Raw genomic sequence first — 12652 nt, forward strand, 5'->3', positions numbered from 1 at the left:
GTACTAATGAAGAATAAATGTACATGGGTATGATGTTTTTCGCAGTGATAGGCCCAAGAAAGGGGTGGCGTAGCTATCTATGTTAGTCAATGTTGGTGTATCAGTGTTTTGTCTGAGTCTCTCTGTAGGCAAATGGAGTTTTTGGCTTTAAATGTTGAAATATTTAAGTCCTTTCAATAACTGTTGTGGGGTGTTATAGACCTCCATCGGCCTCCAGGGAGGCTCTATCATCTTTATAGCGACTTAAATTGGGACTGGCTAAATGCTGTTTCTTATGAATTTAAATCTTTTTGTGATTCTCTTAGTCTTAGCCAGTTGGTAAATGTACCTACAAGGCCTAATCCAAAAAATCCTGACAAATCTACTTTAATCGATTTGATTTTAACAAATGTCCCTCATAAATTTTAATCTATGGGTGTCTTTTGTAACGATCTGAGTGATCATTGTGTCATTGCTACCTTGAGAGGCAGTAAAATACCCAAATGTAAATCGCAAATTATTAGAAAGAGGAATTTTAGAATTTTTTTAATGAACAGGCCTATCATCATGATTTATCTTTGATTAACTGGGGACAGCTAGGCCTGTTGTCTGACGTGGAACTTGCCTGGACACTTTTTAAGGAGAATTTTGAGAAAATTGTAAATAAGCATGCTCCTTGGACAAAGCATAGAGTGAAGGGACGGGAAAACCCTTGGTTTTCACCAGAGTTGTCAGACATTATTCATCAGCGAAATGTGGCATGGGCTAAAACTAGAAATGGTGATTCTGTCACGGATTGGTCCATTTTCAGACAACTAACAAACAAATGTACCTCTCTTATTAAAAAGGCTAAATCAGAATATTATTTATCAGTTACTAGTGAAAATCTCAATAATCCACAGAAATTTTGGAAAGTCATCAAGTCTCTTACTGTGAATAAAAGTAATGAAGCCCTCCCAAAATTTGTTTTGAAAAACTCTCTCCCGGTCTACAACAGAGCTGATGTCTTAAACTGCTTCAATGAGCATTTTGTATCAGTTGGTTCTGTGTCTGAGTCGACAGGAGTAGTCCCTGTCCCCCCATGCACAGACTCCCCAGTGTTTTCTGGAGAGCCTTTTAACTTTGTTTCTTTTACGGTGCAGCAGGTGCATGGAGCTCTTAAAGCGTTAGACCACAGAAAACCACCTGGACCAGATTTAATAGAGCCTTATTTTTTGAAAAAGGCGGCTGATTTTGTTGCTGAGCCCCTTACAATTCTTTTTAATTTGTCAATTCAAAACAACGAAATACCATCAGTTTGGAAGTCAGCTTTTGTCATTCCCTTGTTTAAAGGAGGTGATCCAGCAGTTTTAACTAACTATCGGCCTATATCTAATTTATGTGTTTTGTCAAAAATTTTGGAATCCCTAGTTTCAGACCAAATAAAAGAGTTTTTATACTCAAATGAACTTCTTTCTAAACTGCAATCAGGCTTCAGGAAAAAGCACAGCACCATTACTGCTGTTACAAAAGTAATAAATGACATACTTGTCGCCCTTGATAAAAAGCTATTCTGTGCGTCACTTTTTCTTGATTTGTCAAAAGCATTTGACACAGTGGACCATGCTGTTTCAAAGCATAGGCTTCTTTGTCTGGGACTGTCTGATTGTGCAGTTTCCTGGTTCATTAATTATTTGAGTGACAGGACTCAGTGTATAAAATGTGACGGTCTATGTTCTGCATTAGTGAAGGTCCACAAGGGGGTGCCACAAGGTTCATTATTGGGTCCTCTCGTGTTTATTATGTATATAAATGACCTGGGCCTAAATGTCTCGGATGCTAATATGCATTTCTATGCCGATGACACGATTATTTATTGTTTTGGATCGTCCCCAGCTAAAGCGTTGAGTCTCTGCAGAAAGCTTTTGTGTGGTCAACACACGCTTTGCAGCTTAAACTGGTTCTCAATGCGGATAAGACTAAATGATGTGTTAGTAACACTAGGAAGGTTCTCAAGTCCTTCTCCTTCTGTGTTTACTTGACTGGAAATGTCATAGAGGTGGTTCATTCTTATAAGTACCTGGCATTTGGCTAGATGATGCCTTCCCTTTTAAGCCTCATATAGACAACCTTGTGAAAAACTTAAACTCAAATTGTCCTTTTTTTTGAAATACATTGTTTTTCTTTAAAGCCAAAAAGCAGCTAGTCACTGCACACTTTTTATCTGTCTTAGATTATGGTGATATGGTGTATGGGACTGCCTCAGCACAGTGTCTGCATAAGATTGAACTGTGTACCATGCGTCTCTGAGATTTATTACAAATTGTAAAAATCTAACCCATCATTGTGACTTGTATTCCAGAGTGGGATGGCCATCGCTGTCAAACAGGAGATCAGGGCATTGTCATATTTTTATCTATAAGGCCATGCAAGGTCTGTTGAAATCGTACATCAGTAGTTTGATCACATGGAGAAGTGTTGGTTCCTATTCATTGTGATCAGATGATCACTTGCTGCTCTTTGTTCCATTTGCCCGTACAAATCTAGGAAAAAGGGCTTTTGTCTGCTCCGCTCCTTCTGCATGGAACTCTTTGCAAAAAGACTTGAAATGATCTGAACTTATTTCTTTAAATGCTTTTAAATCCAGATTGAGAGAGCCTGAAATGACCTGTTTACATTGTAAATGTTTTTAACTATCTGTGTTGTATAACTTTTATAAATGTAATTGATTGTGTTTTTGCCTGCCTCTTGGCCAGGACTCCCTTGAAAAAGAGGTTTTGAACCTCAACGGGACTTTCCTGGTTAAATAAAGGTTAAATAAAAAAAATATATACTGAGTTGATGATGCATTGATGAACTGTGGTTCAGAAACCAGAGCTTGGATTAAAATATGTGGTTCTTTCTTGGATCTTTTTTTTTGGGGGGGGGAGGGGGTTCCACTGCCCATTATGATGTCTAGTTTTACTGTCATCAAGGGTCATATTTTTGTCAAGAAAAAAAAATCATGTGATGCCACAAATATAATCCTCTTTTCCTCTTTAGATGTTGGGTTGATGTCAATTGGCAGATGGAACAAGGTTTTGTAATCAGTTCTTGTGATAATGTGGTGAAACCGAGTGAAGGATGTGTGGTTTGGAAGAGGAAGGGGGGATTCTGAGTTGAAGAATTATGACTTGCCTGCTGTGAGAAACTGTGTCCGAGGAGGTAAAGGTGGAGTGTTGATTTTAAGGCTTCGCTCCTGGTATTTATTGCTCCTATGAAGTCAAGAAGAAGAAATGTATGCTTTGTAGTTGAAACGTTGGTGTCAATCATCTAATCTTAACTCTCAGCAAGAAAGTAAATATGTGTATATTGTTAAATGTGAAGCTTTTCCTTTTTACAAACTTTTAACAATCCATGTATTGGATATTAAATGTGACAAATACAGTATACATATATTCATATTTTACTCGTTAGTAAAGTCAGGAGATCTTCTTTGAAGCTGTGAGATTCTGTGTTTTCCTGTGGAAAAAACAAACAAAAAACACATGCTGTTAACTTAAAATGACAGACAAAAAGACAACTTTTTTTAAATTGTTAAAAACTTGATATGAAATCATTGAGAATTTTAAAAGACCAAAAGAGGTTGTTATATTTTTTTAATGAATTCATTAACATGCTGGATTATCAGTTATGTTGTGTTCCCTTTATTTGCTTTGTTTATATTCTAAACCATCACTGCTAGCATAAAAACCCACTACTACTCCAGTCACTGCCAACAAAGGAAACTCCAAGTCACTGTCTATTCCTACTTAACAATATCCCCGACCCCAGGACTTTTCCCCCCTCACTTGTATACAACCTCCTTCTGCAACTCCAGTATGCCTCCGACCCTCCCGCACCCCCCACACTGCTGCCATCCTTGTCCACAGTCTCGTCACTTCCTGTTTGGATTACTGCAACTCTCTCCTCTTCGCTCACAAATCCCTCCATAAACTTAAATTGGTCCATAATTCAGCTGTCCGCATCCTAACTCGAGCCCCTCCATCCACCACGTCACTCCTGTCCTCCAACAGCTCCACTGGCTCCCGGTCCAGTTCCGTATCCAATTCAAAGTCCTCCTGTTTGCATTCAAGGCCATCCACAACCTCGCCACCCCCCCCCCCCCCCCCCCCCCCCCCCCCCCCCCCCTCATGTTTGTCTGATCTCCTCCAGCGTCCCATTCCCTCCGGCTCCCTCTGGAACTCATTACCCCCCCAACTTAGAAACATTGATTCATTCCCCCATTTCAAGTCACAACTCAAAACAAATTTGTTTAAAACTGCCTATTCCACTTGAATGTCTATTGCTCTGCCTTTTACTGTTATTGTTGTATAGTATTTTTTTTCTTCTGTTTTTAAAATGACTTATGTATGTATACCCTGTACTGCATCCTTGAGTGCTTTTAAATAAAATGTATTATTATTATTATTATTATTATTATTATTACTGAGCCCCTCTCTCTGCCGCTGCAGCCCAGTTTCCCCACAGGGATCATTAAAGTTTCATCTAAGCTAATCAAATCCAGAGGGCATCACTAATTAAAGCAATTCATACAATAATAATAGTTTTCGTTCTGCTTTGCAATAAACCCCTCAGAGTAATACTTTTACAGTAGGCTACAATGCCGTGTCTTTTTGGGCTTGGTTTCTCTTCCTCTTCTGGCTTTGGATTCTTGGTATTATATCGGTTTGACAAACAGGTAGTTAAAGATATGAAAATGAAACTAATGTCTTCTGCTTACTTCTTTTTACTGTAAATGTAACCTATTAACATGAAGGCCTAATAGGCACAAGTGGCTGATGGTGTCCCACAATTCTTCTAATGGCAAATATATTTATTCAAGTATTTTCAGTTTATGCTACTTGATACTTCTACTACACTACAATTCAGAAGGAAATATACTTCATCATTTTTACGTCACTACATTTTTTTAAATTTACAGATTAAGATTTTAGAAATGAAATGCATAGATTAAACTATCCCAGAAATAGTAAAAAGTTGTTCCACTTTGACCAACTTTAACAGTAAAAATTCTAATGCTAAATCTAACACCCACCATTTATTAGTACTTTCTGGAGTACTGGAGAGATTTTTCTGATAACACTTGCATACTTCCTTTTCGATGAGGTATGTGAGTAAATTATGTAGTATTTTAATCCAAATTATGTTTGGCTACTGTCTGTTACTTCACTTCCCATCAACATATGCCATTGAGGATTACGTTATGCTGCTGGATTGTGCATTTTATTAAAAGCTTGTCACTCTTCTCTCATTCCCTCTTGTCTACAAGCATGCATAATGGTTGTACTGGAAAACCATTAACAGATAATCACTTTATGTAGGCAGCTGTCACCAATGATGTCACCGGTGTTTATCCCTGGTGACAGCTGGCTACTTTGCTGTTAGCTGAGCCGAGTCTAAGGGTGCAGCTGACTGTTAAATACAATAGTGGAATGCAACTAAGTACATTTACTGATACTGAGTTTTATTTCATTGTTCACTCTTATACAACTACATTGTCACTACATCTCAGAGGTTAATATTGTACTTTTTACTCCACTACATTTGTCTGAGAGCTTTAGTTACTTTTCAAATTACAGTTTTACATCCCCTTCCTGTCTAGTAAAAAACAAATATCTTCAGTTGATTTTATACTCTTTACAGTTGATGAAGTCAAGGATAAAGAAAATCCTCCTATACTTCTTAAACTAAATAAAGTCGTTAAAAAGCCTCTTGGATCAGCTATACAAGGCGTTGTCACAAAGCTGAAAACAGGGCTGTTTTTTGACTTTTTGCACAATCAAACATTTCACTGCTGATACTTACATTTACTTAAGTAAGGGTTGGAAAGCATGACTTTTATTTGTAGTGAAGTACTTTCACAGTATGGTATCAATACTTTACGGACCAGACCAGAGTCTGGTAGGACCAGGTTAAGCAAAGGATCAGAATAATTCTACCCCCACAGGATAAATACATGTTGGAGCACCTTTTTTGTCTGTGGGTCAAGATAAAATACCAATGGATAATGATGTGAGGTACTACACAACAGAAGCAGTAGTGAGGTGCAGAGGACCAGTGTTTTATTAATATTGAGGTCATGATTCCTCATTTACCATTACCACATTTTGTTTGGACATGTAAATGGTGCCACGTCCGGTAACTTTATGATAAATGCGTGTGAGTATGTTCAACCTACCTCGCCTTGAGATGCATCTGTTGATGAAGATGAAAATGATGCTGATCATCCCACATGCAAAAATAACCACGATTATCACCCATAACCAGAGGTATTTGCGCAAATAATCCATGGGGACTCTGATTGACACAATAAAAGAGGATTAAAAAATCACGTTAAAGACTGATTCTTCACTGCAAGAACACATCTGAGTTGCTGCTTTTCAGTAGCCTATACAGAACTGTAGATCGGAAAGAAGACATTCACCACTTCCCCTTTTTGTGCGTTGACTAAGTCTTAAGGTTATTTTAGTGTTTGCATTAGCTTCTTGCCAACTCTAGGGACTTTTTCCTTGTGAATAAGTCTAACAAAAGTGTGATAGCTTTGTTCATATATGTCTATGTCTTTACTTGACATAAACTTGAAATGGGAAGTGGGTTTTCAACTTAATTGTTCATGTCAGCTGGGAAGACGTATTTATGTTTCCTTATCTCTCTGAACAGAATGAAACAAAGACTTTTTTCCCCCTGTTTATCTAAACACCACATATCCTTTAATTGCAACAGCTTCCTGCCAACTTCCAAATAACAAGACGGACACATGCTGATTCTGAATAAAGTCTTAGTGGATGTTGGGACATTTTTTCACACATGGATGCACATTAAAGTGTTCAATTATTTTCTTCAGAACAAAGTGACTTTTGTAGTTGAAGCTAGGGACAATATTTACTTTTCGTACAAATTTATTGTGAAGTCAAAAATATTGATTAATTTGTAGTTTGATGTTTAGAATTCAAAATGTTATTTTACCATACATCAAATTCTTCTTTCCAAATATTCAGAATGTGCCTTACCTTTTTCTGAGAACAGCTGTCTTCAGGGTAGGATTAAAGTGGGGTAAAAGTCTCAGTGAATGGATGATAAAAGAGGATGATGAAATATGACAAAAGTCATTGTGTGTTGTATTTGCATGACAGTTTCTTATTTTCTTAGGCAAAAAAGAGACTAGAGGCTGAGACTTCTCTTCTCCCCACCCTCTGCCATGCTCCAGTGACTACAGCATGTGTGTGTGTGTGTGTGTGTGTGTGTGTGTGTGTGTGTGTGTGTGTGTGTGTGTGTGTGTGTGTGTGTTTGAAGACTTAAAGTGTGATGTTTTTGAGGAAAATTATACTCCTCACTCAGTCTCTCTGAAGCTTTTTAAACCAATTTTTTGATTTTGTATGCATACATGTTCCACTGAAATTGAGCGCTTATTTCAAAGCCAGAGGAGATCATTACAACCATTTCTCTTTATATTTTCAGTTCCTCTTAAATTAGCAGTGTGTTACATTGGTTTCATTATCAATTTTATAAAAAATGGGATGTGTAGCCTTTTCTAATCTGGTGCATTAACTATTTCTGTGTCAAAAAATTGATAAATTCAATTAAAATATAGAACTTGACGCTTTCTCTTTCTCAGAAAAGTAATTCTATGTAAATTGATTTTATTTTGAAAGACGACACCGGAATCATCCAAGCTAGCTAGCCAGCTACATTTAGTAAACAGGAAATGGGTAGTTTGCCGTCAAAATACTAGCGCAGCGTCGTAGTTTGTAAGAAAGAAAACAGTATTAGGACGTGGCTATGTAACGTAAGCATTGCTTCTAAAATTATTGTTATATTTTAAGTATTTGTTATATGTGTTTTTGTATTCGTATTGGTTGCGACTCAAACAGACGTCGTCCAGCAGTGACATATGGATTTTATTTTGAAAGTTTAAGCAAAACGCTTGCCCCCTCGCTAGCCTAACACTAGTTGTGATGTTAGCCTGTTTTCTTGGACACTCCTAGCGCCTATCCTACTGCCCTGGTAATTTCCTCAAGCCCACCTCAGGAAACCATGGCCGAGCAGGCCTCGGGACCCCCTCTCTCGTCCCAACATGACGGTAAATCTGCTGTGTCTCTGGGGTTTTGTGGTGGGACTGTAGAGGGCAGGGAGCACCGAAGCCAGCGGCCCTCTCTGCATCCTTGACAACATTAGCTAGCTAGTTAGCATCATCAGGGAGACGTGTCACTGGCTGTCACTGGCATATATTGAACATTTAACACTACGCAGTTGGTGCTTTTAAGAATAATGACTTGAACTAATTTGCGGGAAATTAAAGCGCTTTATTTCGCTTAATATGAGCAGTGATATTGCATCCTAATATCACCAACCTAATGTTGTTTTCTCTTTTCCACTACAAGTTAGCTTGTAGCTTAAGCTAGTCTGACTAATTTGATCTATAAGGTCGGCTCTAACCGCTGTTAGCCCGGCCTCGTTAGTCTTTTAATATGGATCATATGGGTTACATCATTCCAATACAATGGGCTGTGTATGACCTGTTCACTCGGGGGTTGGACCATAATACAGGAGGTTGATCCTGCAGAAGGTTTCTTCCTCTAGTTCTCAAACACTGGTCCGAGGACTATCCTGGGGGTGCTGAGTGCTCATCTTGCAGGTTTTATTTTGTAGTCTCACCTACTGGATAACAATTTCTGGTTAGTTATGGTTACAATTTGCACCCATGAATATAGTTGATATGGGCAGGTATGGACGTGTTGAAAGCAAATTAAGCATTACGCATCATTTCTGATGTTTTAAGATGTATAACAAGTATTATTTTGTGCATAGGTAGGTCAACGAAGATCTTTTCATATGCTTCATTGGGACTAAAGAAAAGTACCTCCCATTTTCCTCCTGCAGTTTCACTGCTGTGGAAACATGAGAGAACCACGAAATAATGTGCCTTTCTGGTGGCTTTTTTATGACTGCTGCAAGCATTAGAAAGCAACCTCTGGCAGTCTCTCATTGTTGTCATGCCATGTACAATTCAATTTGGTTAGTTTAAGAGCCCTCGCCAAGAGAGTGTCAGTGTGTGATTTAGGACAGACGGGTATAATCACATACACCTTGATAAACCTAAAGCAGCTTCCGCCAATAGGTGAACAGACCCATACTCCCACACCTAAAATAAAACATTTCTGGATGTATGGCCATTTCCATCAATATTTGGAAATGGAGCATGTAGTAATGGTTTTAGCATAATGTAATGCAGGGTAGGAGGATGCTTTCAGTTGTTGATCTTCAAAGTCTGATTGACTATAAACACTCTAAAGGTTTAAGGCAAGGGCCGTTTTTTAAAACAGCTGCTGGTTTTATTAAATCCTACATCCTAATGGATTTAGTTAAACCCTTTATGTAAAATTATCTGAAAGAATACTGTGACTGTTGAGGCATTGTATAATTGTCGTGTTTCTATTGGTTTGGACAGTGTGGGTGGATGAATTGTTCTTTTGTTTTTCTTCCCCCCCCCCCCCCCCCCCCACAGTTAGCTGTAGCAATTACCGTTGTAACGGTAAACCGTGATAAAAATGTTGAAGATAACAATTACCGTTTTCATTTAAAATATTCTTATTACCACGGTGTACAAACCGTGTGTTTAATCCTTCCCAGCTTCATCCGCGTCTCCTGAAGTTGCTTGTAGCCTACAACATGCGTTTCTTGAAGTTGGAATCATGGCGGAAGGAGGCGATGACGGCGCTCAGGACATTTATCAGCCCTCAAAGAGGACTAAATCTGAAACATGGGCATATTTTGGTTAATATAGGAATGTTGAAGGACAGTTGATTGGAGATAGTTATCCTGTAACATATTGCTCTTGTGTTGTGTTGTGTTTTAGTTTGAATGTTTGGATTTGTATAATTTAAACCTTCACTACTGGAAATGTTCCTGACGAATAAGCTGTTTACATGCTCAACCCTTGTTCCTTTGAGGTTTTGCCTATATTTTTGTAATATAATAAACACTGTTAAAATATTTCAGCTTGTGTAGGCCTATCAGTGCTTTCTGAGCATATTGAACACACTTTTACGGTTTTTACTTTTTAGGTTACGTTTTGTAACCGTTACGTCCCTGGTAGACTGTTTCAATATATGCTTGTGCCATTCAGTGTGTACGATGTAAAACATAAATAATAATGCATAAATAATAATAATAATACATGTAAAACATCATCAAATAAAATAAAAGGTCTTTTTTATCAGGTGATATTGCTGTATGTGTCATTCAGGATCAGAATTACAGTATGCAGTTTTGCACATTTCTTTTATTGCGCATAATACTACAAATGCTGAGCAGTAAAGTCAGGTCCAGATCCAAGTGTCTACATTGACCCTATGTAATATTCTCTAGTGATCCCTAAAGCCTTTTTACTTTGGTTTCCAGGCTACTTTTATTTGGTGTGTCTTCACTGTTAATTCAGCATACTGATTCTAGGTGTTGCGTTACGGCTCGGAAGTGGAATGAGATTGAGCTTTATCTACACATTTGCACTTTAGCTGAATTGATTGTTGGTTAATTAATGACTTTTTTTTTAAACACATTTATTCATGTGAGCTTGGTGCATTCCTGAACTGAATGACACATTTTTTGACTAAGTAGCCATTGTTTTGTGACCATAGAAGCTGAGTTAAAGTGCAAAAGGGCTTAACATACTACAGTCTGCTAAAATTCACCAAGAAATCCATGTGAATATGTGTTGAGCTTATGTGGTGATGGAATTTCTGCTTTCGAGTCCGTTCAGCTATCACATGATGGTGATGGAGTTATGCTGAGCCGCTCTGCTGCTTATGCTGGTAAATGTTTCCATTTGTCTGTCTGTGTTGTAGGGTATCATCATCTCTCTCTTCTCGGTCCGCTGTTTTTGAAAAGGAGAGGAAATAAATAAGATGTATGGGAAAAAAAAACCTTGTCTCCTTAAACCCAAAACTGTTTATTTTCCGATCATAGAAGACGGAGAACAGAAGCGCATCCATCCCATTTGACAAGCTTCAATCAAAGCGTTTAGCTTGGAAAATTACTCAACAATTAGTTGTCTGTTCTTGCTACTATTTTGTTTTTTATTGACATTTGATTGTATATTGGCCTTACTTGTAGTACATTGCAACTGACGTGACGTAGTGGATAAAATTTGAATTTGCACATTCATGTCTTTTAATTTAATTAACTATATGTGATCAACAGTTGATTAATAATCACAGCCCTGTGTGTTGTTTTGTTTTCTTCTCCGTCATCCAGAGGTGCTCCAGCAGCGAGTGGCTGCTTTGGAGCAGGAGAGGGCCGAGTTCATCAAACTCAAGCAGCAGCTGGAGGCCGAGTTCAACCAGAAACGAGCCAAGTTCAAAGAGCTCTACCTGTCCAAGGAAGGTAAAAACCATAACCATGCATGCTCACTGGAATTGTACATACTGAACTACTCATAATGTTAGCCTAGCCAATAACATGAGTGATGTTCAGCTCTTTCTTTATCTGTCCCTCACTATGCTGTGTTTTTGGCTCTCATGTATGCCTTTCCCCCTTCTCTTGGTTTCCCTTCTTTCTCTGCTTGCACATTTGCCTCCCCCCTCCATCATTAATGTCATCTTTGATCCACCTTGCTCCCTCCTTCCCCAGAGGAGCTGAAGAGGCAGAACGTGGTGCTGGAGGGCGCTCAGGTTGAGCTGAGCGCCCTCCAGGCCCAGCTATCTCAAGCCCGGACCGAGATGGAGACCATCAAAGCGGTTGCCACTGTGTCAGAAAACACCAAGCAGGAAGCCATAGACCAGGTCCGCAGCCAGTGGCAGGAGGATGTGGCCTCGCTGCAGGCCATCATGAAAGGTAAAGCTGCATGTACAGTGCAGTTAAAACCTATTATCCTAATTACATGATATAATTTAACAAAGGGCACTTTGTTATAAAATACACTAAATATTGTAATTGTAATTGTGCTGCAAAAATGGGAATTATTTACCCTGGCTTTTAGCAAGAAGGAAGAAGGGAGAGAGAGATTTATGATAACTCAAACATTTTATTTAATGTGGCATGAGGAGAGCCAAGAAAAGGCGGAATAGTGGGAAGAAGGTGGCAGTGACACAGCTGTAAAGTTTTGGTAGAACCATCGAAAACTTTATTATAAGTCAAGTGTCAGAGAGATGCCAACATTTTTGTATTCTTCCCTATGAGATTTGCTCCAAATTGAATTCACTTCATTCTTGTAACTGCACTAACCTGTTATAAAGTGCTTGTTTTAATCTGATTACTTTTATTATTAAATTTAGCTGTGCATAAGTGTTATCAGGAAATTAAAAAAAAACAATAACTAAAAACAATATCGAAACCCCTGTAAACGTTTAGCTGTACCATGGTGGTTTCAAAAAAGGTAAAGTAAAGAAGGAATGTTTGGATGCATGTAGATGCCAAACAATATCTTAAAGGTCCCATGGCATCAAAATTTTACTTCATGAGGTTTTTTTTAACATTAATATGAGTTCCCCAGCCTGCCTATGGTCCCCCAGTGGCTAAAAATGGCGATAGGTGTAAACCAAGCCCTGGGTATCCTGCGCTGCCTTTGAGAAAACAAAAGCTCAGATGGTCCAATCTGGATTCTTGCTCCTTATGAGTTCATAAGAAGCAAGAGACTTCAGATACAGTATTAGGG

General features: G+C 38.5%; 2 protein-coding genes across 5 annotated transcripts in view; one reads left to right on the forward strand and one right to left on the reverse strand.

Annotated features, from left to right (window-relative positions):
- scimp (SLP adaptor and CSK interacting membrane protein) overlaps positions 1-7218 on the reverse strand; it is a 72110-nt gene extending 64892 nt beyond the window's left edge. For 2 of the 3 annotated variants that reach the window (XM_032534496.1, XM_032534494.1), the window contains exons 1-4: positions 7014-7218; positions 6179-6299; positions 3408-3459; positions 3136-3212 (exon numbers count right to left, since the gene is read on the reverse strand). In XM_032534496.1, the coding sequence (XP_032390387.1) occupies positions 3136-3212; positions 3408-3459; positions 6179-6290 (241 nt within the window). In that variant the 5' untranslated portion in view covers positions 6291-6299; positions 7014-7218. Of the gene's footprint in view, positions 1-3135; positions 3213-3407; positions 3460-6178; positions 6300-7010 lie in introns of all 3 variants that reach the window. The other variant, XM_032534495.1, reaches the window with a different exon arrangement.
- Positions 7219-7843: 625 nt separating this feature from the next.
- Positions 7844-12652, forward strand: part of rabep1 (rabaptin, RAB GTPase binding effector protein 1) — a 29398-nt gene continuing 24589 nt past the window's right edge. For both annotated transcript variants that reach the window (XM_032534487.1, XM_032534488.1), the window contains exons 1-3: positions 7844-8080; positions 11254-11382; positions 11629-11832. In XM_032534487.1, the coding sequence (XP_032390378.1) occupies positions 8035-8080; positions 11254-11382; positions 11629-11832 (379 nt within the window). In that variant the 5' untranslated portion in view covers positions 7844-8034. The remainder of the gene's footprint in view (positions 8081-11253; positions 11383-11628; positions 11833-12652) is intronic.

This window comes from Etheostoma spectabile, chromosome 13, assembly GCF_008692095.1.
Source record: "Etheostoma spectabile isolate EspeVRDwgs_2016 chromosome 13, UIUC_Espe_1.0, whole genome shotgun sequence".
NCBI classification, from domain to species: domain Eukaryota; kingdom Metazoa; phylum Chordata; class Actinopteri; order Perciformes; family Percidae; genus Etheostoma; species Etheostoma spectabile.